At 38.2% G+C, this 25,140-nt stretch overlaps 1 protein-coding gene across 1 annotated transcript; it reads right to left on the bottom strand.

The window, feature by feature from the left end:
* Positions 1 to 737: 737 nt before the first annotated feature.
* Positions 738 to 24,049, bottom strand: TMEM168 (transmembrane protein 168). The gene is made up of 5 exons (XM_005519268.3): positions 23,988 to 24,049; positions 19,549 to 20,814; positions 11,078 to 11,220; positions 8,436 to 8,710; positions 738 to 4,776 (listed from the first exon to the last, which is right to left on the bottom strand). Exons 2-5 carry the CDS (start codon positions 20,740 to 20,742, stop codon positions 4,229 to 4,231), a joined length of 2,160 nt encoding a protein of 719 aa, XP_005519325.3. The 5' UTR covers positions 20,743 to 20,814; positions 23,988 to 24,049; the 3' UTR covers positions 738 to 4,228.
* Positions 24,050 to 25,140: the final 1,091 nt, after the last annotated feature.

Below are 25,140 nucleotides of genomic sequence, written 5' to 3' on the forward strand. Positions count from 1 at the left end.
CTTATTGAATAAGTGATAAAATAAGACAAGGTGAAAAGCATCAATAATTTAAGCTAGTATTTCTCATTTCTATTAAATTATTAAACTAAAAATATTCCTTAGAGTATTTTCAAAATACTCTATTTTCCATAAACTCTGTTGCAATTTCTAGTTATAAAAAACCTGTGAAGCAAGCTATATAGCAAACCCCCATGTAATTCAAGAGGGAGCACAGAAATCTGGAAAGTGATCAAGACATAAACAAAAAAAATGAAATGGAAATAAGCATCCAAACCAGCAAAATATATTTAAGTAGTATAAATACACTCAAAAAAATCTATTTACATATCTAAAAACCGTATTTTCAGTAAAAATCCTCCCACAAAAGGTATTTATAAACAAGAAAATTAATCTAATTTCATTGCCTACTGCTGGCAACAGAGGCGCTTTACTGCTAGCATAGCATTAACTATGCTTTTACAAAATAAAATTATTCTAGGAAAATCTTGAAGTGAAGACTGGACAACAACTACAAGGCATACAAAGCATAAGGAACTGCAAATACATAACTCTAGTAGTGCTGAAATGAAGAATAATGGCTTTTTTCCCTCTCCAATACTTGTTCAGAGAAAAATACTACTGTGAATAAGCAATTTGAACCCCTTTAAAAGAATTACATTTGTAGAACTCAGTGCATTTGTATGTTTCAGCAAGGCTGATGCTATACAGGACATAAATGAAACAAAGTCAACATAAAATCATGCTGTGACACAAGTTTATAAAAAACTTTATGGCAAAATGTCTGAATATACAGTACAGCGACAACCCTTGCAGAAAAGTTTTTCTCTCTCCAGAAATTTGTACACAATACCACTAAACAATGTATATGCAACTGATAGCACATGTAACACTCTTTGGAAACAGATTTAAATTTCTTTCAGGCCCTGTCTTTTACACAGGAATAGCCGGAGGATAACTCCTCACTTGGATGCTCCCAGTGTTTGTCCCTCAGGTACATGCCCGAGGCTGGGCAGAGACCTGCGGAGAGGTGTAAGCATCAGGAGCTGGAGAAAAGTTCCACCTGGGAATGGGGGTCACTGTAGGATGCCTTGATATAAGTCAGTGCAGAAGTGAAGAACTGATGCAGTTGAATTCCTCATCATCCACAGCCCTGGTTTGATAGTGTTTTGAAACACATGACAGTCTCTTTGTCCAGAAAGGCCTCATAATTTGAACAGCTGTAAACATTTCTTTTGAAGTTAGCATTTTCACCATGCCTTTGATGTTTAAAACAGTAACAAAATCAGAAGTAGGAGCACCTTAGCTCATGTTAGAACTACTTCAAATTCAGAAATCAGGGTTCTATAATTAAGAAAACAGAAACAAATCTGCAAACACATGATTGGTTTTGCAAATAGTATTTTTGCTCTATTTTTCAGCTCTATCTGCCTTTCAGCAAACAGTTGAATATCACCCAGTCTACCCTAGGAAAAAATCTAACTTTGATAAGTAAGCTGGAAACCATTGAATATCCAGAAGCAAAACAGCAGGACAAACTGTTGCATTTATTCTGCCGAGAGCTAAGTCCATCACTGCACTGCATAGCAGATTCATGCTCAGAGACTCAGAAGAGGTTAGGAATCCCACACTTTTCTTGTTTCCCTTCAGGTACAAAAAGAAAGATACAGATGATGTCCATAAAATTGTAACAGTAGCAGGTAAAGATTTACCCATTAAGATCTGTCCATTATAATTAATGGCAAGTGTTATGGTTGATATTTAAAGCTTTTCCAGAACAGAAAGGACTAACTTCTTGACTTAAAATATTCAGAGGGTTACTATCAGGTGTTTATGGGGACTTAATTAAAATTTTCTAAGGCTCAAGCTGTACCAGTTTATGATGAAATCAGTTGAACTTTTACTGAAAGAGAAGCCAAAACAATGGTGATTTTACAAACCAAATGTAAAGGCAGTCTTTCTGAATCTATACATAAGAGTTGATGACCAGGAGTGGAAGATAGTGACTTCTGCAGAGGGCAGTGCTGCTTTTCTGCAAACTGATGGATGCTTGTTCAACCCAACCTCAAGTATCCAGTTTATGTGCTTGAACAGAGTTTAGGTACCCAGCTCAGGCTCCAGAGGATAGCTTAGAGGTGCTCTAAGGTTATTCAAGAGACACAAGGGATTTGTCTGCTTGACATTTGGCACAGGAAAGCAAAACAAACAAACAAAAAAGTAATGCCCTCAATCACAGGAAAATCCATCCTGGAACAGAGACCAAATCAGTCTTCCTCTGGAAATATTTAATTCTCCTTGCTAATAAGCAATGGAGCACTTCAGGTCACTAGCATGGATTCAGATATCTGGCTTTTGGACATCTGATTTTAACTGAGATTACTCTTACCTCTGGCTCCCACATTAGGAACTTAAGTTGGATACCTGAAGTCAGATGGTGTGAGAACCCTGTCCTTACTGACAACAGCCACCTCTTAAATCCCTGACAGAGCTGCAACCACAGCATTTACTCAGAGAAGACCCAAAGGCATTGAGTCTTCATAGGATATAATTTATCTCTTACTTCTTTATCCCCTTTTCACATTACGGAAGGGGACGGAGAAAGGGAAATCCGTGTGGGACATGGTGTCTTCCTGAACAACACAGTGTAATAAATACTAATGAAGAAACTTAGTGGCTGCCACTTGTAGAGCTGAGAAAATCACCATTTTGAAGTTGGTGGGTACAAACTGCTTTGGCTGTTGTAGCTCTCGTTATTTATTTCGGGAGATACTGATGGGTCTCAGTGTTAGCAGATTCTCTAACCTGGCTGGCTAAAAAGCTCAAATGGCATTAGAAAAAGCTATGGTGGCAAAGACTTTAAGAGCTACATACTATTTGCATGTATTTAAATTAAAAAAAAGAAGTTATATTTTAGACAAGTATCAGCTACTCCCTAACACTTTTATTAAAATACTGATGGAAACAGAAAACAGTAAACTGTAGGTCAATTGCACACACATATGCAAATAAACCACCACAAACTGTACTGTCTTAGCCACTTAACTTGTTTCACCCCTTGTTTTCAGTACTTGAAAAAATGACATAAAAAAAGCTATACAGCTTTTATGACTGAAGGAAAGGATTTCTAAAGTCCCACCCAGCTCTGGAAGGATTAAAATCAGGATTCTGTGGGTTGGAGAAAACCTTAAGGAATACTGAGGATTCTCTCTTCTCCTAAGAGAATAATCTGTCCAAACAAACTTTGCTAGTGGTTTTAATAGATAATGAACTCACTGGTCCAACTCTCTACTCAAAATTTCACAGAATCAAGATCTTAGGCCTGCCAAAGACTTCAGATAAATATGCAAACAAGGCAACACTTGTATTCCCATTTTTTATCTATGGATTATTTTCCTTGTTAAATTCTTTGGATTTTGCTTTGCTTTGTTTTCTTCAGAGTAACTTTTCAAAATACAAACTAACAAGAACCTGGAAAATTCAGAATCACCTAACAGGTGAGGGAAAAATGCTCAGTGCAGTTTTTATTCCATATATGAATTAACTACTGGGAATCTATGCTCAAAGATCACCAGCAAGGTATTTAATGTTGGAAGTATCACTGAATGTTTTTAAAACTCACTTCAGAACACACCATCTGAGAAGTATCAGAGCATAAGAGGGTTGTCTGATTTCCTTGTTTTCTGTGGCAAATTTCCACTGATGGCAGTAGAGAACTGAGGCAGGGCACAAGATGTAAAAGCAAATAAAACTAATGCTTCTTGGTAGCTACTTACATACAGTAGCTGTATATGCTCAGTGACCCCACCACATATGACATGTAAATTGGCTGGAGTCCTAGCTTGGTTCCTTTCCTGTATTTAAACCGTATAGTGAACATAAATGACAGATCAGCATGGTTTAGCATTCACAAGAGCTCCTGTCCATCAAACTGTTGTCTCTAAACAAAGGCTGCCTTAAGTAAGACATATGAACACGTGACCTGTCTCCAAAATACATATTAAATAAATCTCTTACATATGTACATGTAACAAAATTCAAAAATATCATAGTTCTACCCTCTTCTGTTTAAGATTGCATTTTCTAACTGTTGCATATACTGTAGCTGCTCAAAAAGCTGAATAAAGTGAGTAGAGAAGACTTTTTCAGAGAAAAATAGTCGTAGAAAAGTTTTACGTATGGTACAGTGAGAAAGTTCACAGAGCTCTCACTTCATTATCTCTTTGGTTGCTGATTAGGATTTGACGAGTTTGAAGCCCTGTCCTGTATCCAGCACTGTGGGAAGAAACCAACTCATTTTCAATCTTTTTAAGCACCTAAAGCATGCTTTACAGACCCAGAACAGATTGAGACCACAAAACCAGTTTGCCAAATGTACTAATGGATAGGTGATGCGTGGGAAGTATATCATCCAGTGTTTGGCAACATCACTTCCCGTTGGCAAATGCAAAGTGTAGTCACTCCAGTGCTTTGATACCCCATACACCGCTTTCACCGTGCGGCCCTTTTCAGACCAGATGATGTTGCTGTCAGGGTTACAGTTGTACTCAACCCACTGCCTGGTGAAGTCACCAAGCTGTGGAGGGTCTGCTTCCTCGATGTCTACAACTCTGGCCATTTCTGCTCCTTGCACAGCAATGTACTGGTCATTTACTTTTCTTACTTCTTTAACCCAAGGCTGAGAGTTCTCACAGTCTAAAACAACGATCAGTCGAGAACAAAAAGTGCCGTTCTTTTCTCTCCACCACTCCAACAGCGTGTCAAGTCGTAAAGCATCACCCCCTGCCACAAGGACAAAAAGATTTAACATCAGGATGAAGAAACACAAACTTCTGCAGAACTTTAACTGTTTTGACTGGTTCTAAGAATCCCTTACTTTAACAATTTGGACAGATAAAACAGATGTTTTCAGTTCATCCTGTCTGTAAATGTTGCATATCTCCATAGAGGTACTAACTGACTTGCTGACTTGCCATTAACTTACCCTTGGTTAGAAGGAAAACCCACTACCAATAACAAAAAAGGAATTCCTTTACAGAGTGAAAGAAGTTATAAACAATTGAAGAAATCTCAAAAATACAGACAAACAAGGAAAAAAATTCGAAATAGTTTATTTTGTATTAAATCTTAATAATTTTAGGAACAGGAATAGGACTCTTTTTTAATATGTTTTTATGAATATTAAAAAAAGGCTCCTCTAAGAGATGAATTTCAAATTTCAAATGCCAGAAACCAGAACAGTTTCAAAGCATAAAGAGAAAGCCACACGTAAGCACAAAAATTCACATGACCAGGAATGAAGAGATTCTCTCTATAAAGACAGCTGTTTTCAGCGCTTCAAGGAAACTGGTATTAATTTACAGCTCAATGAAACAAAAATCTCATTGGAATTTTTCCACAATATTTTTTTTTTCCTGTCAGGTTGCAACTAGTGTCCAACTTCTCACGTTCTGTCTCAGCTCCTGCTCCAACAGCACTTTGAAAGAGGAGAATGTAATTAAACCTGAAATGTTACCTACAGTGGGAAATCCTTCTGCTTAAGTGTACTGCATGCTGCAGGATCTGTGTAGTTTTGAAAAGCAGACTACTTACTCAGGTACCTAATGAAAACATCTTGCAAACAAGTGAATAACCCTCCATTGTCTCCCCAGTGATATTAAAGTAAAGAACCAGTAAATCCAGTATATCTCAGTTTTGGCTAGTGATACAGGTTTACAACAAAAACAGTTTGAAAATATCAACTTTAAAAAATTAAGAAGAAGGAAGGTATTTAAAGTTACTGCATTTTAATTCCTGAATGATTTTTCACTATGGAATATAATTAAGCAGTGTTTAAAAAGTTGTTAGCTGCGTATTTCAGCACTTACAGTTCTACCTGTAAGGGGTGACAAGAAAGTGCTTCAAATTAATATCTCAGAATTAAAGGGTTGTACATGCTATTGCGGTTAAAGTAAAAGCAAAATTACAGAGCTGCTCCTTTCTCCAAGAAAATAAAAAACTGGAAAATTTAGTACCAAAGAAAGTCTCTAGGATACAAACCTAAAGTAGTAAATTGTCTTGGTACATGATCCTCAAATTGCTGTAGTTGTTTACAGCAGAATTTTTTATAGAAGTAGTTTCCCTTTTCTAGGTACACCTTCCATGCAAATTCTCTATAAAAAAGTTATTTATTTATTCACATTTTAAAGGCTTATAAATAAACTATTTAAGTGTATCTATGTAGGAGGGCAGGTGATTTCAAAACACCTTTAGACAGTATCACGCAAAGAAAATCATCTCATCCTTTACAGACACAAGCAAATACGCTTGGCTTCCGACGCTAGGAACCTCAAACACGTGGGCTTATCACCCAGCACAAGATTTAGGCACCAAGCTGTGTAAGAAATACAGGTGTCTGGCTACCTCTGGCTCTCTGGCAGGCTTAGTAGGACAACAGGTAAGCCAACAGTTTCAGGAACAGAGACAAAGCTTTATTAGTCCAGCTCATGCCCTTGCCTTCATTCAGACAGCATGACCTCCCAGCTCATTTGACTGTTCATACTTTATGCATGAGTAGTTAACAGTTTCTTTTATAAACCACTGTGTTGTATCTCAACTTGCAACAGAGAAACAATTACTGAATTATATTCAGTAAGCCTCCTTTGAAAGATGTCATTACAAAGCAAAGACTACACTGCTACTGCTGCGCTGTACCAGCCAGCAGTAAGAAATTACTCTTTCATTCAGATGAATGTTTTGTTTCATTGTTGCCATCTCTTTTCATCCTCTTTACAGGTCAGAGGCTAGTACACATTACTGGAACTGATGACCAAGGTTTCATCTGTCACAAAACGCCAGTGTCTAATACATGGGGCACAATTACAGTCAAACAGCCTTTATCTTTTCAGTTTATACTTTCAAGTTACATGCAGAAGCAGTGATATCTGGAAGGAGGATCACATTACACTCCATAATTTAACTAAAATTGATCACAAAAAAAGCATGCAAGACCTGTGACAGCTGCCTGTTCTTCTCCTTTATGTGACTATACATGTATCCAAGTAGAAGCTGAAGATGTGGTTGGACAGAGATTTGAAAAGGAGCTTTGCGAGAAAGTTGAATACCACTGCATTTACACAATGTATCTTTCACCACCGAAAGTTTTAACAGTTACCTTGGCCTTTCTCCTAAAAGCTAGATATTAATTTAGGTTATTGCTACCTACACAGTACAGAGAGACCTGAGCTCTCCAGTCACACTCCAGGGTGGCTAGATATAGTAACCTAGGATTAGGGTGGAAGCTGTCCTATTTTTGCAGCAACATTTGGCTCTACACATGCAAGAAAGCTGACTTTGTCTATGCTGCTGGCTGGAGCACAGGTGGGAGGTGGACTTCTGCTGACAGTCTGCTCCACACAAGGTGTGGACACACTCGGCAATTGCACGGGGTGGCAGCTGCTCTTACGGACAAACCACCCCCTTCTCAGAGCAGTCATCTGGCCACCCTGTATACACTGTAGCTCACCACTCGCACTAAGCTCACAGGACAGCTGTGGTTTTTTAAAATCTCTGATACAGATAAAGCCCTTGAGTTAAAAATACACACTGCTCTTCAGCAGGCCTAAAGGTTCAGGCATGGAGCTGCACCAAAACAGGTACAGAGCCTCCAGATGGAAACCGACCTGTGCCTGAACACCCACCTCAGCATGAGCACACATTGAAGGGCATGCCCTACTGAAGGGCACAAGCACCTGGAGGACCACTGCTGACAAAGAGGATTACAGTGAACAAATATTCCTCAAAATACACAGAAAAACCTGTCTTTAGAGCAGGAGTGTATAATTTCCACTTTAATTCTATGCAGGCAAAAAAAGCAATCTTTAAAGTTAACTTACTGAATACAAAAATAATGTGGGAGGGAAATCAGGGGAATATGAAACTGTTTAAACTTGAAAGAATACATTTGAGGTCAACAATATTAGACAATTTTGAGAATAAGTGTAAGATTAGCTGGCTGTAAAAGGATTATTATCAAAGTCAGTAAATACTAAAAAGACAAAGTTCATGAAGTAATTTACCTGTCATACAATGCAAGGGAAGTAAAGGGCCACTCTTAACAATAACTTGCCTGCATACCAAAGGGGCTTCTGCATTTCTTCATTCTCTCCACCAGCAGAGGAAATCAGCCTTCAACCTGGCTTGTTTTCTCAATTTCTTGTAGTCTCTGAATCTCTTAACAGTCATGCTCTGTAATACTACCTTTTCCTTTCTTCCCTCCCTGCCAACAATCTGTTCTCCAAAGACTGATGGTTCTTTGCCATTCTGAACAATCTGATAGTAGGTACACTCAAAAGTTTTGCAATACAGTATGATTTTCTACAGAATTAATGAATTGATTTGGAAAGTTTATCAATAACCAAAACAATTAAAAAAAAAAAAAACCCCAACCCCAAACCACTTACCTGCCAGTGCCCATTCACCAGTGCCATGTGAGTGACCACTGTAATACAGAATATAGGTATCATGTCTGGGTCCATCTGCAGTCCGAAGTTCAAGAAAAGACTTGATCTTGGAGTGAAGGGTATCAAAGGTCAGTCCGCTTGTAGAGTAGTCACAACCGTATGTCTCAATCATGTGATATGCAAAAAATCTTTGGATGGCATTGAGCATGCCAGTAGACCTCAGATTTAACTCTTGGACATGCTCAGGTGGAAGAAGAGTTGGTTGGCCATCAGGACTAAAGAGAAGGAGAACAGCTAATGATTATGGTTGATAATTTTTTCATGCTCAGTGGACTTTTAGTAACTGGTGATTTTTTCCCCTGCACAAATTTTCTCTGCTATGAGGTAGCACTGTTCTAAGTTCATATTTACTTTAAATTTACAGATATAAAAATTACTGTATTTGAGTGAGGGATCACTACCTATCTCCCTTCTGTCACACTTCAATTCAAAGCATAGTCCTTACTCAGCCCTACACTATTCCTGCAGCTGAGAGACAGAGGGGGAGAAGGAAAGCTCCAACAATTTCATCAAGTCCCACTGAGGAGCACTGCCTTCACACAGGCACTTTGTCATGGACGGCTGGAAAGAAGCGCAGGGAAAATGAGCGCTAATCTGCACAAACCATAATGCAAACTAGTTTCCAATAATGGACAGAAGAGAAATCCACATACACATTTCGGTCAGATACTCTGAAATATGGAATTCATACAAATGATAAAGTAATTCTTTCTTGTTTGTGCTGTTCTTTCAGCAGAAGAAATGTATTTTAGATAACAGTATTCACAGCTTAAAAAATCAGTTTTAAATCAAAGTTTTAAGAAAGTTACAAACTAAACCTGGAACAAACCACGTATTTATATTTATGTCTACATAGACATGAATATGCATATATAAGAAAAATAAAAAAGAGTCCCTGGGTTCCAAAATTAATTTTATTTATATTGTTATATGTATATTTTATATAAAATATAGATAAATATCTAATAAATCCAAATATATACAGTATATAAAATATCAAATATAAAACACACTTTTTTTGTAGGTCTACACAGCTATTCATTAATCATAATAATAGGAAATTTGGTCTTGCAAGACACCCAGTTAGGGGAGCGCCCTTCAGAATGTATTTTCAGAAAGAGAAAAGCATTCATCACTCTTCAGCTGATGTAATAAGGGTAATGATACGGAACATAACTGACAGCTGGGCCAAATTGGCCTCATTTATACTCAGTTACAGACATGGAGAGGTTTTGTGGGTGAAAATATGGAGATAAATCTTACTCTGCTAATACAAAATATGACATTATGTTTTTTTTTCCTATATATGCATCTATGTGTGTATTCTTCATGTATTTTGTTTGCAAGTCAATATGTAAAGCTCTGCCTCCTTACTGACCTAGCTAATTAAATATTGCACCATCTCACCTGTCTATGGCTTTTATGAAAATTAATATTCCACTGGTATAGCTACATAGAATAGCTCATCATTACTGTTTGTCTCAGCAACTGAAGAGTGGGTCCATCCCTGAAACAGTCAGGCTTTGTTAATAAGGAAGTTTAGTTCTGTCAGGTCCTAGAGAGTTGCTCAAGAGTATCTCATTTGCTCAAAATTAGAGAGAACTGCCTGTGCCAGAATAATATAATACAATGAATGAATTGTTACCATGGAAACAAAATTAATTTATTTTTATTGTAATGTAAATTTTGAAAATCTGTTTTTCAAATCTGTAATAATAATTGACATGAATTTTTTTAAGGGTGCACAGCTGAAGGACTGTATATCAGAAGCTCAGAAAAATTGTTTTTTACAATATTTAAGATACAGTTATCTAAGATTAGCACATCATCTTTGGTTTCTTTGATGTTAAGTTCTTCCTTATCCACAAAATCCATTACACATACTAAAGCTGTGAAGTTTTCATAAATTGAGCAGTTCTATTTTGAAGCCTCTCATTTCAACTTACTACTCTATTTCCTCTTGTAACATGACAAGATAATTTATATAGCTCTTATTTATCATTTATAAAAAAAATGTGCATACACTGCTTCTAATTTTATGGCAAAACCAGCATTTGCAAGTTTAAAGCTTATAAGAAAAACACACAAATGGGCAAATAATAATAGTTTACAATCACGCATTTCTCAAATGGTAACATTTATGTTGGAACAAAAATCAGCTTCGAATTGTCAACACCAATACACGACATGCAGTCCACTTGCAAATCAAATTTTAATGAGCTTTAAATGTAGACACTACCTCATTTAACTGATTTCAAAGTTATTTTGAACCGATCTGTTTGGTTTATTAAATCTCCTCATGTAAGATACCTGGTCTCATCCAAATGCCCCAGTCCTCTTCTGTATGAGATACTGACTGTGAAATCTGCCTATGCACAGCTGGTCTGTGTTCATCGGCTTTCTAAAAGCAAATTACCTAGATAGAAAGCTGGAGTTACTCATTCCAGGGTGAGAAAAAGGAGAAATAGAAAATCTGCCTATTATTTGAATTTGTATTTGATTATTGAAAAATCCAAGCAACAGCATTGCATTGCCTCCATGAGCAAACAGTACATTTACACACTGTGAAGCTGAAACCATACCTGCAAAAGTTGGTGGGAATCACAATAGCATACCCAACACACGTTCCTCCCAAGCAGTTTCCCAGTTCATGGAAAAGCCCATGAGCCATGGACTCCAAAGGTAGAACAATGAGAAATGCACTCATGAAGATCCCATTGGTTGGCTAAAAAGAAAATTAAGAGATTTAGGCATTGTATGAAAATCCTTTTGTTTGATCTTACATAACTGGATCCTGAAACATGCAAAGTATTACTGGCAATGTTTATTTCTTTTTCCATGTATTACATCGTGAATTACTGCAAAGACAAATTAAAAGCTTGGGGAAAAGGTGGCTGGTAAGCAATGATCACTTTTCTGAAAGAACGCATTTGAAAACACTTGACAGCGCAGAATTCAGCTGTAAAAACTGATCATAGCATAGTTTTACCAAGAGAGGCAAGAAAATTAAATGCCACAAAACTAATTCTGTGCATAAAGTAAGATCTGTAAGCATCTGCAGGGTCAGGCCTTAATCAGTAAGGCACAGCACAGATATTACATATCTAGCATCAGATGACAACGCTCTGTATTGCATCCATCCCTGGAGGTACTTAAAAGACCTGTACATGTGACACTTTGGGAATGGCGGACTTGGTAGTGCTGGGTTAATGGCTGGATTTAATGATTGTAGAGGTCTATTCCAACTTAAAGCATTCTATGATCATTAAAAATATACATTTAACTTGTGGAATACTACATCTCACACAAGAGATGAATTCTAAGATAATTTGTGAGCATTATTTCAATTAAAAAGACAATTTTTTGTCTGTTACATAACTACCAGACATGAAAAGGACCATCCTCTACAGGACTTCACAGCATTTACAGAGCTAATACCCTATATTGAACTGAAAAGCAGTTTTAGAAAATATTACGCTTACTAGCTGATTTCTGTAAAAAACAAACAAACAAGAAGTTTCAACAATTACATCTCAACCACTAGTCCTAGTAAAATAAAAATGGACTTCTGAAATGCCAGATGTCTCTGAGAGGCAGAGCAGATAAAGATTAATTTTAATTATTTTAGCATGATGTGAATGGGTTTAATGAGGTATTAAATGCTTTAGGAAAGACAGAAACAGTATTATAGTATACAATTAAACAAGAACTTTAATATCCATGGTGCATTTGTTAAATATTGATGTTTGCTATGTAGCAAAGAATTCATAGCTAAAGATTTCTGTCTTGAGAAGAATCCTGTGGTCTCTGACCCCCTCTATGTTTTATTCACCCTCTTTGTACAAATCTACAATATTAATGGTTTGGGTTTTTTTAATATGGATATTGCCTTATTGTGTAAGACTTAGTGACTTGATGGGTACTGGTAGTTCAACTTAACACAAAGTCAACAGTATTAATAATTTGGAAAGTATATTATACTGAAAAAAAAATGACACTTAAACCAACCCAGATCTTGTTGGCACATGGCACTACCTCAACTACATTCAGCTTTTAAACACAATTAGCCTGAGAGAACAGCTTTACCGATTAATATGCTAAGAAGTGATAGTTTGCTACCTGTCCTGGTTTTAGAAATCACACTTCTGATGGAAGGATCTCACCTATGTGTCCTTGAAATGGTGACAGCAATACCTCCAATCACAAATAAACACCTGAATCTGGTATTAAATAATAACTAACTGACAGCATTATTAACTGATAGCATTAATTACCTGAAATCACCAGAAGACAGGAAAGCTTAAAACACTGTAATTGGTATTACGGTACCAAACTGGCAAAGAAAATTCCCAAGTACTTGTGAGATAAGGATCTCGCACAGAAATACTAAGGATCATCTCGGTGATCCATCTTGCTCTTTATCTTGCTTTGAGTTTGTACCAAATACTATAACAGAAATGGGAAATAAGCTCTACAGTGTTATGAATCAACTCAGCTCCATCTGAGATTTCAACTCTGTCATTTTTTAGTGGTCATTTTATGCTGTGGAATAGGAAAATATTGTGTTTTACATTTGTAGATAACCATCTAATGTAAAGATGCTGGCACTTGCTGTTAGCACTTTTTCAACAGTTTCGATTTAGAAGAAATATGTCACAAATGTAAAAATTACTTATGACGATTAGAAGAAATCTATAGTAGGATAATAAAATATCTTAATCCAGCATTGCAAAAAATTGACTGGTAGCGTTTTAAAAGATCTAAACAATAAGAACTTCAAATAGCAAAAAATATCTGACTTAGTAATTTCACTAAAACTGAAGACAGGTTCCTCCCTTAAGATAAACAGCTAAAATTCCAGGTGGAAACTGTCAGTGCTTTACTAAATCCCAAAGATTTGATGACTGGTCCTTAATGCAGCAGATGGCCATGGATGCACAGGCAGAGCCAGAAAGGGATTTTGTTCTTTCATCTGTTCAGCCCATTTTCATTGTTATCGATTGCACTAGCAACGTCAGCCTGCAGTACATCCCTGAACTCCAAGTGCCCATAGATTCCAGACAGATTGCTCAAAAAGCAAACAGAAGACAGGGACCATCTAGGCAATCCTACTACTTAAAAAAACCCAAAAACATGAGAAATCATTTAGCTCCTAATCTTTGGGGTTTTCTGTTCTGTTGTTATTTTTTTGGGTTTTTTTTTCCCTTTGTCTGTATTGTTCTAAAGGAATTAACAATGAAGTCTCATTTCAAATAACATAGAAAAGGTAAAAGAAAAAAATCTACTTTTTGCCTCTGATGACTGAAATAAAATTGAATAAAATAAAATAAAATAAAATAAAAGATTGCTTAGATTTTACTAGCAGTTAGTATCTTTCCCCTTTCTCTTTTTCTGAGCACTGTTTATTGTTAAGTGTAACAGTTATAACACTAGAAGAATTTAGAGGTATTTTACAGTCAAGATGTCTTTTTATACTCATGGACAGGACAACTTACATCCCAAAAAATAACAACTACTTGAAGCAGAATAACTCTGTAACTGTATTTAATTATGGACATGTGACTGAAGAAAAAAACCCAAAATGCATAAAATATTAGTTTAAATTGGAAGCCAGTTATGAAGACCTATAGAAGAGCCCTGACACTGCCTGTCCTTCGGCCCACTGGCATTCCGGCTAGTTCTCAGGTTCTTGGCCGGTGGCAGTGCCAAGAGCGGGGAACCACATGGGGACTATACCTCCCAGCGTGGAACCTCCAGAGCTCTATGCACTCAGGGCTCTGTACGTCTCAGGGTGTCAGCGGTCGTGGCAAAAGGATCTGAGAGGACTCAACTTCTTCAACTTCCCAGGAACAAGTTTGTTTGTAGGAACGGGGAACTGGACGAGGAATAGGGTCAGGAACACAAGAAGAAAGCTGAGCCAAGACTCCTCGAGCACCTCTGTGCCTCGGGTTTTAAGGACAAGGGGCGGTCAGACCATGAACCGATGGGAATACCGCGAAGGAGGAGTCGGGGGAGTGGATTACAATATTAAGGGCCAATGGTAATGACGCAGGGGAGGGACGGCAGCTATACAATCAAGGGGGTGTCGAGGAAGGGGTGATGGGCAGGGAAGGATCTAGAACAAAGGGTTGGGTTTACACAGACAGGGATACGGGGCAGGATAAGGGTGATGGATGGGGAACTCTCTGGAAAAAGGGGAGGGGTTTACAATGATTGATAACTGGGGACAAACCATTCTGGGAATAGCAAGGGGACAACTGGAACAGACCAACTTAAACTTGACAACACCAAACAAACAGGCGGCAACAGAGCCCTTCTGTTTAAAACAGAAACGAAACACTAAACATATGTCAACTGAGGTGATCACAGGATCACCAAATGGTTGGGGTTGGAAGGAGCCTCTAGAAATTGTCTAGTACAAACCACTGCTCACACAGCAGGGTACCTGGGATTGCATCTAACAGACCAATAACTGAGACAGCTTACAAAGATGTCTTTGTGCATTTCCAAGCAAAAATACTGGCCTGCTTTACATTATCCAAACTGAATATTTATGTTTTTATACACAGGCACACAGACATTCACAAAACCCCCCAAACAAAGTAAGTATAAAAGAAAACCCTATATGAGAGAGAAGCCTCAGGAGAAAAAGGGTAACATGTTGACTAATCCACAAACATTTGATGAATAGCTTATTTCAAATGAGGACAAGATATGTATATTACAGGTAGAAAAAAGCTTAAAGAAAAAATTGGTAAAGCTACACAGTACATCAGCTACCAGAGGAAACAGTCTTATAACAAGTTACTGAATGGACAGTCTAGGGAGATCAAGAAATAATCCTTTACTTCTGACTGTTAGAACAGCAGTGGTAAAATCTAGAAAAGACTCAGCAGAAAACTATTGTCACAATCACTGGCAGATGGATTTAATGTGCTGTGTTCCCCATCCCTGACTTCTGTTCTACCCATGGCCTGTGCTTTAATCTATGTGCATTTGTTCCAGCAAAACCACAAGCAGTTATCAGTTTAAAAGCATACTAAACACCCTGATGTTTTTAAATAAAAAAACGTGAATCCTGAAATTAATGAAATTTTGACAGCAAGCTAAACACATAATAGACTCTTTAGACTAACAATGAATACTTTCTCTTGTCACCAGAGATCCTCCTCAGGACTGAGGAGCTCTGGAAGTGGTGGTGACAGCAGCAAGGTGTGCTGCCAGTATGATTTCAGCAGGCAGCCTATGGTAGCCCTTGGGACAGGACTGGAGAGGTAGAGAGCCAAGGACAGCTGAGCACACACCAAAGACAGGCAGACAGGCAGCAAAAGTACACACAACAGAGGGTGAGTTTGAGAAGAAATGGTGAGCAGTGAGCAATGGGGACTTAGGATTCAGCTTAAGAGCTGATGGAACAGTAGGAAAAGAGGGAATAAAGTTATTAGAAAGGAAACTCAACAGAAAACTCTCAAATAACAGCAAAGCACTGGTATTGAAGGCAAATTGGTAAGAAAGGGAAAAACTGTCAGTGACAAAAACATGACCAGACAGATGAAAAAAAGCAGGAGTGGCATGGATATTTGAGAAAATATGGAAAGAGGCCAGAGGATGCAGCAGGGCCTCTGGGGAAAAAAAAAACCAACAAAAAATATCCCCGAATAAGCAAAGCCTGAGGAGGACTGGATTAAAAATAGAAGCCAGGAAGAAAACAAGGGTAAAGAGAGAAAGAATGGACATGATTTGCATTCAAGTAATTTAACCTGTGATGTTACTAAAAGTATGTCTAAGTAAATATAGATGTTACTATATATACAGGCAACCGCACCAGAATAAAAACTACAAAATCATTAGCTCTTCCCCAAACAGTAAAGTACTCACATATACAGCAAGCTCATTTTGCCTCCTATAAATAATTCAAGTTAAATGGTACTTTCTGTTTAGGTATGAGTACTCATGCATGTAACAAATACTATTATTTTACTAGCCCATAAAATTCGCTAAAACCAAGAATAATGTACTGAAAGTACTTCATTCCATTACTTTGCCTGCTCTAACATAGTTAATTTTTCTCTTGGTAATGTTAAATACAAGCCTTCCAGAGATAATAATTATCTTTGGCCAGTTATACAGAAGACCTTGGCATAGAGCACTTAACAAAATTTGGTTTTAAGTTTCTGAGAAAAAGAGTGCCCCAAACCTTTCCAAGATCTTTGTCTGAAAATTACAAGCTCCTCATCTGCAAATTTTTCATCATTTTATTGGATTCTTGAAGAAGTAATATCTGAGTCATCTGCATGGCTTCTTCTGGATCTTGTCCAATCCAAGGGCCTAATTATGAACAGGCACATGATTAACTGCTGAAATAAGTTGGTGCTAAAGAGTCTATTGATCTGACTGAAATTAATCACACAAATGCAAGGGCAGGTGCTGACCATCTCCTGCATATTTTTCAAAGAAAATCACCGTATAGTTTTACCAACAGGACAAGATATCTTTCCTCTGCAGCTATAACAAGGAATACTCTCAGAAGCAGACCACGTCCCAGCTGAAACATGCCCCACTGAAAGAAAAGCTGTTACTCCATTTTTTAATGAACCCAACTTCAACACATTACTTTTACAGTTCTCCCCAAACACCATGAACAGAGACTTTAAACCCTTGTCTTACGAAAGGCTGTGTTCTGCTTAAAGAAAGGGCCTTGTCTAACAGCACTTTTAGCCTCAACAGCTCTGCATCAGTAAGAAAACCACTGTCTCTGCTACAGCCAGTTAATTCACTTCACTTTAAAAACCTTTCCACAAAAGTAGATTTGATATTTTTCTGGCAATTTTAATAAGATACTTCTAGACACTAATTAACAGACAACTGGTGCTTTAGGTCTTGACTTTTCATACACCTGAAGCACAAATATTGCAGTTATTAGAAATGTTAAGAGGGCATATATAATGCTTGCAAAACATTTTCCATTAAAGGGAACACCCCCCCCCACCCCACTTCCCACCACTCCATTTCTTGCTGTGAGATTTTTTTATAAACTATTACTAATTATTTATGGTTGCCTGTTAGGAAGCACCTTTCCAAGGCTCAGATTTTTAGCAATTCTATTCATAGGAGGTCAAATGGCAGACCACAAAGTGATTTCAAGCCACCTCTCTTACCAAATGCACTATCATTAAACAAATTTTCAGTAGTGAGGAAAGGAAAAAACAAAAAATGCTTCACCTTCCAGTGAAGCATTTAACAGATTTAAAATATAATTCAGATATATAATAACATAATATATATAATATTATATATATATATTACATGTAGATATAATATATAATTCAAACATAATTCACACATACTGAAACTACAGAAATCCCAAACTAATGTTACAAAGATTGAAAATTGTTCATCTTACACATGCAAAAAAGGTTTTAAATAATTTAGAAGAGCAAACACATTTCCAGGAACTGATGACCAAGGAATACTTGGCATTCCTAAGAAACTCTAAGGAAAAATACGTTCAAAATGTAAATGTAAAATGTAAAAAAAAATTCCTTAATATAAGAACGTATGAATGGCTGTATTAATCTGCACCAAATGTCCATCCAGAAGAATGTCTGGTCTCCAAAGAGCCCAAATGGATGCCTAGGAAAGACTACAAGGACAGACCAAACATGTTTCCCGAGTACTTTAACCACTAGTGGCTCAAGAACTTCCTGAGCCAGATATGGTTTCCAGATAGTCCTCACACCCCAGTGAATTTTGTCCAGCTTCCTCCTGATCTTTAGTAACCATGGGGCACACATGGCATGCTATGATACACAGCCCCAGAGCTCAAGACCTTATGGGGAGCTATTCCTACCTACCTGGCTCCAACTTGCTTCTTGACAACTTGATTCCCCTCAACTTTTGCACTGAAATGGTTGTTTACTGTTTATTTTCAGAATTGTTTATTATCTCTACATTTTTGCCTCCATTTCCTTCTGTCCCTTCGGCAAATTCAAATGCTATAGCTATGACTGCTGATAATCTTCCAAAGAAAAAGCAAAACTACCAACCCCAACAAAGAACCTTACAAATTAACTGTTAATTTCATCTTCCACTAACATCTTTAATACCATTCATCCACAAGATTATTTAATCTAAGAAAATCTGCAGGATTAGAAATTCTACAGGAGTGGGCAGGAAATTGTTCTGGAAATCCTATAAAGAAATGTCTGTAAATCTGATCTACTGTAAGTGATATTTTACATATATTATATATATATGTAGTATATTTGTAATTCATATAATAGGTGAATGGACACAAAGTTGTTATTGTGGTTTACATCAGTTTGAAAAAGAAAACAGACTCTGAATGTCCTGCTGCAACTATGACAACACACCATGTGTCTTGGGAACTGAACAAACATTTTGAAAGAAATGTATGCTTTTTGCTAAAGAAAAGACAACATCCTTAACCCATAAATGGAAAGAAAAGTTAAAGGACTGTGATTTTAATGACTGATCTTTCAGATATCATATCCTGGGGTGCATAACCAGATTTGAAAGTGAGACACTTAAAGCTCATGTTATACCAGCAGTTTATCAGCTGATCTCTGAGTCCATTTAATTGATTAAAAGCCAGGCAAAATTACTGAAAAATACATTATTTAATACATTTCAATCTAATTAAAATAGTTCACAACAAAAGCCCTAGATTTACTGAGCATTACTAGGGTTAAACACAGTGATTTATTTTGAAAACAAATTTTATGACATAATGAATTCAAAAGCAAAACAATTTCCTGAGTAGATAAATGCAAAATACTTTGTTCACCTCTTTTGCCCTGGAAGCATTACCTTTTCCCATGCTACCAACATAGGGAAGCTGGTAAGCTCCACTTGCTGTAACAGTCAAGGCAGCTCAAAGTGTTATGTTTCAAAGCACACGACAGTGAAACCATGCATTCCAACTTTGAACTGCTAACCCACAGCACACCATCAAATTTTAGGAATTTTATGGAGACAGCAATTCTCAAGATTATTGTCAAGAGGAGATCAAGATAAAGAGATTATTATTTACCTGCCAAGAGACAGCTCCCAAAACAGCAGTCGCAACAAGGCTGAAAAACACCAGCTGTTCTGAGATCAAACAGAAGTGACGCATTCCTTTAGATGCCATGACTCTGTCCAGGCTGTTGTTTTCTGCACGGTGAGTATAGTACACCTTGTGGCAGTCATTTAGTTTTGTGTGAAATCCCCAAAGGGTTATAAAAAAAATAACATGACAGATCATCCAGAAAATTCCAAAAATAGAAAAACCAGGTATCACAAAATACCAGAGATCCAAATAACGTAGTTTAAAGGCTGCAAGAATGAAAAAAATGAGTTCAGTGACTCCAACTGAGATGACAGAAAGCCGCCTGCAAATTTTACCACGGTACAGGTAGGGCTTCCATCGCTCAGTAACGGAAAGTCCACTGAAGTAAACGTCTAGAAGAGGATCTGAAATGAGGCAGCTGAAGAAACATGCCAAGGCAAAAGGGTTTGTGGGGATTTTCAGTGATGGAAAAAAGAGTAGGGATGCAATGGCCCCAAAAATTGCCAAATTTGGAATTGCCAAAAAAGACTTCATACGTAAGTCAATAATCAACATGGCCAAAGCCAAGACCAACAGAATAATACTTAGAGATTTTTCTACCAGCATAGTTGTGCTGGCAATTGCAAACCCAACTAGCTCCAAAAATTCAACTGTTGTCAGCAGAGTTGGTCGATGATGGACACAACCACAAATCCTCTCAACCAAAGCACATAATATCCTTAAAACAATGGAAGAGAGAAGCAAATATTTTGTAGCTTCTTCTTTCACATCCGTTTTGAAGGCAGAATTATTGAGAAAACAGAGAAGGCCAAGCAAAAAACCAAACCAAAGATTGGAGAGACTCAAACTTGCTGTTTCCATTGAAAAATAGTAGTACAGTATGCTGGCAATTCCAAGAACAAAGAGCCCCAGAATAAATATTACCAAAATGAGTGCATCTGCAGTTTTTTCCCACCTGACATAAAGGCCCATGCAAATGGCAACCAGTAGGTTGATTCGGGCAAGATAGCCAAGGTATCTGACTGATGAGTGCATGTTCACTTCTCTGTTTGCTTCTTCTAGCCTTGTCATTGCTGCATAGAGACAGTGACTAACACAGTAACGCAGTGATCTACACATGTAAACTGCAGTTAGGGGTTTCACCCACTTGACTGACAGTAAATATTCAGGTTTCATCCAACCAACACAATGCAATTGCTGCCTTCTGTAGTATCATTTCAGTAACAGTGGTCCAAAATCCTTGATGTCCTGGAAGAGAATTAAGAAAAGTTTTAGTGGCACATAATTCCTTTTAAACATACAGAGCATAAACATGACCCATCCCATCTCACAAAGAAGTTTAATATCTAGAGTAAAAAAACACATAAAAAAGACCAATTAAGTGTGAAAACCAATATAAAATGGGTTCTGTATAAACCCTATTTCATAAACTAAATGGGAGGAAAACAATCCTGGCCTGGGCAGTTTTCCACAACTCATTGATTAGGTATCTGTATTAGATATCTATGGATATTCAAAACCCTTCTGCAATAGTCACTTTCTTCTAGAACATTTTAGAATTATTTTAAAAGACTGTTTTATTTCACCATTACATTTGGTAAGTTCTCACTTTATATTAAATCTTTTCAGCATGCTTTGCAAGACTTCCTTTTTAGGAGTCAAATAAGTATATGATTTACAAAAAGAACTTCCACTCAGTTAATGAGCATAACCCACAGTGAAAAATATATCATTATTTCCATTTCACAAAAGGAGAGTGGACACACAGATGTAACAACTGATTTGGCATGGTTTGTAGAGATTTCTCCTAATGTAAAATCAAAGCCTTCATTTGCACCCCTTCAAGCCAGTTTCCTCCCTCTGAGGAGGAAAAACCAATGTGATTTTCTTTTTAATATAGTTAGGAAGGCAGTATTTTTAAGGGGCATTTTGTAATGTTTTGGGCAGAGTCTCACACATAACATATAAAAAGACTTATATGCAGCCTCTGTAATTTTTTAAGTAATTAACTAATTACTCATCTTACAGAGACATCTGAAGAGTTATTGGTATGAGAGAAATCAGCATGCCAAGAGCACTCAGTGCTAGGTTATAGCTTACTGCTTTTATTCATAATGGTGAAGGAAATGTTACAAGACACCTTGACTCAAATGCACAATTTAGACTTTATTCTCTCTTGATTTTTAAATTCTCATTTTTTGAACCAGTAAACAACAAATGATAAAGAGATTGACTGATCTGCCTGTAAGTTTTGGCAGATTCAAAGTCTGACATGCAGTGTAAAACCAGCTTCAATAATTGCAGAAGAGAAAAACTAGGCCTAAGAAACACTATTGTTTAAATTACTTATTTGGTAACATGTAGTTCCAAATTATGTTATATACCCAACAACAATGCAGATATTACTTGGAAGAACTATGCATTAAAAAACTATTTACCTGAAGCAGAATACATACCATATATTTAAAGCAAATTGCTATTACATGAAATTATTGTAAATTAAAAGTTGTTCAGATTTAAAATGTGCATTTTCATAGTATTTATTATTACTAGTGTTTTACAGATATTGACTTAATTCTGAGTTACGTGGATGCTTAATATTTCACAATATCTCTCCCCTCACTTAGTAAGGTACTTCCAATTCCTCTCACCCTTTTGTTTCTCCACTATACAGCTAAACACAAATGCAAGTTAGCTTTCATATTCCAGGTCATGATACTTTAGGATTCATAGCACTGACTGCACCTCACTGTTTCTTGTACTATAATCAACATCCATTTTTTTATGGACAACTTGAACCATTTATTTCAGCTGCTGCACATGCCCTCCCCCTGCCTCCAGCTTTCTCTAGCTCAAACCATGAATACAGAGAAATTATTTCCCATCTCTTTTCAACCCACAGCACTGACATGCGATTACTGCTATTCTGAAGAACATATGCCATCCTGTTTATCTGGATTCCTGAGCCTATCTGGAGCCCCTCCAAGTCAAGGGGCTAACCCTATAAACGTTCAGTTTAAGAGCCCCAGAAGCCAGCAGGAATGAGCCCTTTGCATATAAGCAAATGTCAAAGCTCAAGCCTCACACCTGGCTTAAAATTTTGCTGCGATCACTGAATTGTTTTTTGTGGGATCATTAACAGTAGCAAACTCCCTTCTAGGCAAGCAAGGAGCCACTCTGACAGAGCACAACTCTCACTGGGTCAGCTCGTGAGAACTGGAGTTTTGCTGCGCACACCAAGTGAAACGTGAAAGAGAAACTCCTCTGCTCCGGCCCCACCAGCTGCTTTGGCTGTAGGGTGGGGGAACAAATGGGGCAACATGTCTGTTCCTACTGCAAACACACAAAATCTACTTGGGCACAAAGGATGTGCAAAATGACAGCTGACACTGTGAATGCAATCTCTTCTTCCTGACCCCACCTTCTAGCCAATTAGCAAAAATGTGTACCCCTAAACCACACTTAGCATTTTTTAACCAAAATACATGGTCGACTTTTCGTGAAGTGGAAAAGGTGCATCTTCATGATTAATGTATCCCAAGACACAGCTATTACCAAACAAAAAGACAACAGCAATTAAATTTTAAAGAGAAATTTCAATAACTTATTTGTTCTCTAAAACACAGCTATTTGCTAGTAATTTCTGTCAATACTTTGTTTACACAAGGACTGTTCAAAGTCCTGGGTGGGGGAGGTAGTGCTGTTGTGTTTGTTTTAAATTAATGGCTTTAAAGTTTCAGGCTGAACACGACTTACAGATCTCAACAAATCACATTTAGATTCAAAACAGAATGTGGACACCCACTTTTAAGTATCTGTCAACTTTTGCAAATATAATTTCAGGGAAAATGGAGCCTCATTAAAATTCAGAGACCAAACTATCTAATAGCTTTCCTGTATGTAAAGAGGCACTGCTCTCAATGTAGTTTTTACCCTAAGAAAGTTGGGAAAACAACCAAACCCCAGAGCTGGTTCAGTAGTTAAGCCCAGGTGACACCTATCTAAAATTATGAATCAACTTTCCTTCACCTTAATTCTTCCAGTTCAGCAGTTTTCTTCTTTTTAAAGCAATTCTGTAAGTTTTTTTTTCAAAACCCAAAATGTCCCATTTAGCTAATACATTAACACAGCAGACTTAACCCCGGCTGAAGGAGTGCGTTACTTTCCAGATGTTCACACCGCGCCCACAGCGGGGTCGCCGCTCTGAGGGGAAGGGCGCGCTCCCGGCTGGAGCTGCCCTGCGGGGCCGGCCCGGCCAGGGAAGGTCAGTGACGGCATCGGCCTCGGCGGCGCGGGGTGCCTCGGCAACCTCCCCGCGCCGCCGATCGATGCTGGCGGACCTCACTTCCCACGGCGGTGTCCACCCGGCCGCCCTCGGTGACGATCCCGCGGCACCTCCACCCCGCCCGGCCCGCTCTCACCTCAACAGGCAGCCCGGAACCTTCCCGCCCCCCGCGCCGGCCGCCGCCATGTCGAGGCCGAGCGCGGCCCTTCCCGCTACGGGCCGCGCCGAGGCTCAAACAGCGCCAGGGCGCGGCCGGATAGGGTTCTGAGAAAACCAATAGCCCCAACCAAACCCACAAACAGCGTCAACTGGTGCTTAGGCATGGGAGCGAGAAAACTGTGTTTAAATCAGGACTGCAAGGCAGACTGAGCCCATCCCATCCTGTGGTCCGGCGTGACTCGTGCGCCTCCGCGGCCTCGCAGTGCGTTTCTCCTCACTCGGTGTTGGAAACTCGCAGACAGGTGAGCAAATAGCGGGAAGGTTCTGGATCACAGTAACTCCGTGCCCTGGCCGAGGAGAGAGGCAAAACAAGAGGAATCTGAATGACAGCGCTGCTCAGGGGCTCTTTGAACGGTAGGTGGGCTGGACTGTTGCAGAGACGAATCCTTTATTCCTGTAAATCCTTCACCACAACCAGCATCTTCTGCCCCTTAGCAAGACGCACTAGGGCAGCCTAAACATCGAAGCTTGCTCCTCTCTCTTTTCCTGACTAAATTATTCAGACAACCGACTCACAAGAACCTCAGTCATCCCCCAAATTATTACACTTCTTTAAATATTAGCTAAAACTGACCCAAAGGCCTAAAAGTTACGGGGTTAAAACCAACAGCAAACAATCCCAATGAACCCCCCCAAATAAACAAACAAAAACCCAACAAAATAAAATAATCCACAAGCTAAAAGGTTTTTCTTTAACGAGCACTATAGTACAATCCCAGTTGCCTAGTGAGGGACACATGCTTCAGATGCTCTCCCAGCATCATGGACAACACTTAATTGGTACTGTATTGATCCAACCATGATCGCAATTGGAAGCAACTATGGAAACTTCTTTGTCAGTGTTTTACTTAGAGAGTAAAATGACCCTACTAAGTTTCTGTGCAACTTTGTGAAATGAAACCTTGCTGGAAAGCCACCTTACTGTTCTAGGTCAAAAACAATTGAGGGAAAGAAGAGGAAAAAATGAGCAGAAAACCTGCTGCTGATTCATGGAGATGTGATTAAAAAGCCTTAGAATGATGATGCTTATAAAGCAAGTCAGGCAGTCTTCCTGAAGCAGAATGAGGCAA

Source organism: Pseudopodoces humilis, chromosome 5 (assembly GCF_049639895.1).
Source record: "Pseudopodoces humilis isolate 2021_Gansu_Grassland_sample_001 chromosome 5, ASM4963989v1, whole genome shotgun sequence".
Lineage (NCBI taxonomy): Eukaryota > Metazoa > Chordata > Aves > Passeriformes > Paridae > Pseudopodoces > Pseudopodoces humilis.

Excerpts from the sequence above, each read along its gene's own strand:
- TMEM168 (XM_005519268.3), bottom strand. The coding sequence starts at position 20,742 with ATGAAACCTGAATATTTACTGTCAGTCAAGTGGGTGAAACCCCTAACT. Across the intron at positions 8,711-11,077 it reads ATTCCCACCAACTTTTGCAG|TCCTGATGGCCAACCAACTC; the intron begins GTATGGTTTCAG and ends CCTTCTCTTTAG. Across the intron at positions 4,777-8,435 it reads TGGTGAATGGGCACTGGCAG|GGGGTGATGCTTTACGACTT; the intron begins GTAAGTGGTTTG and ends TCCTTGTGGCAG.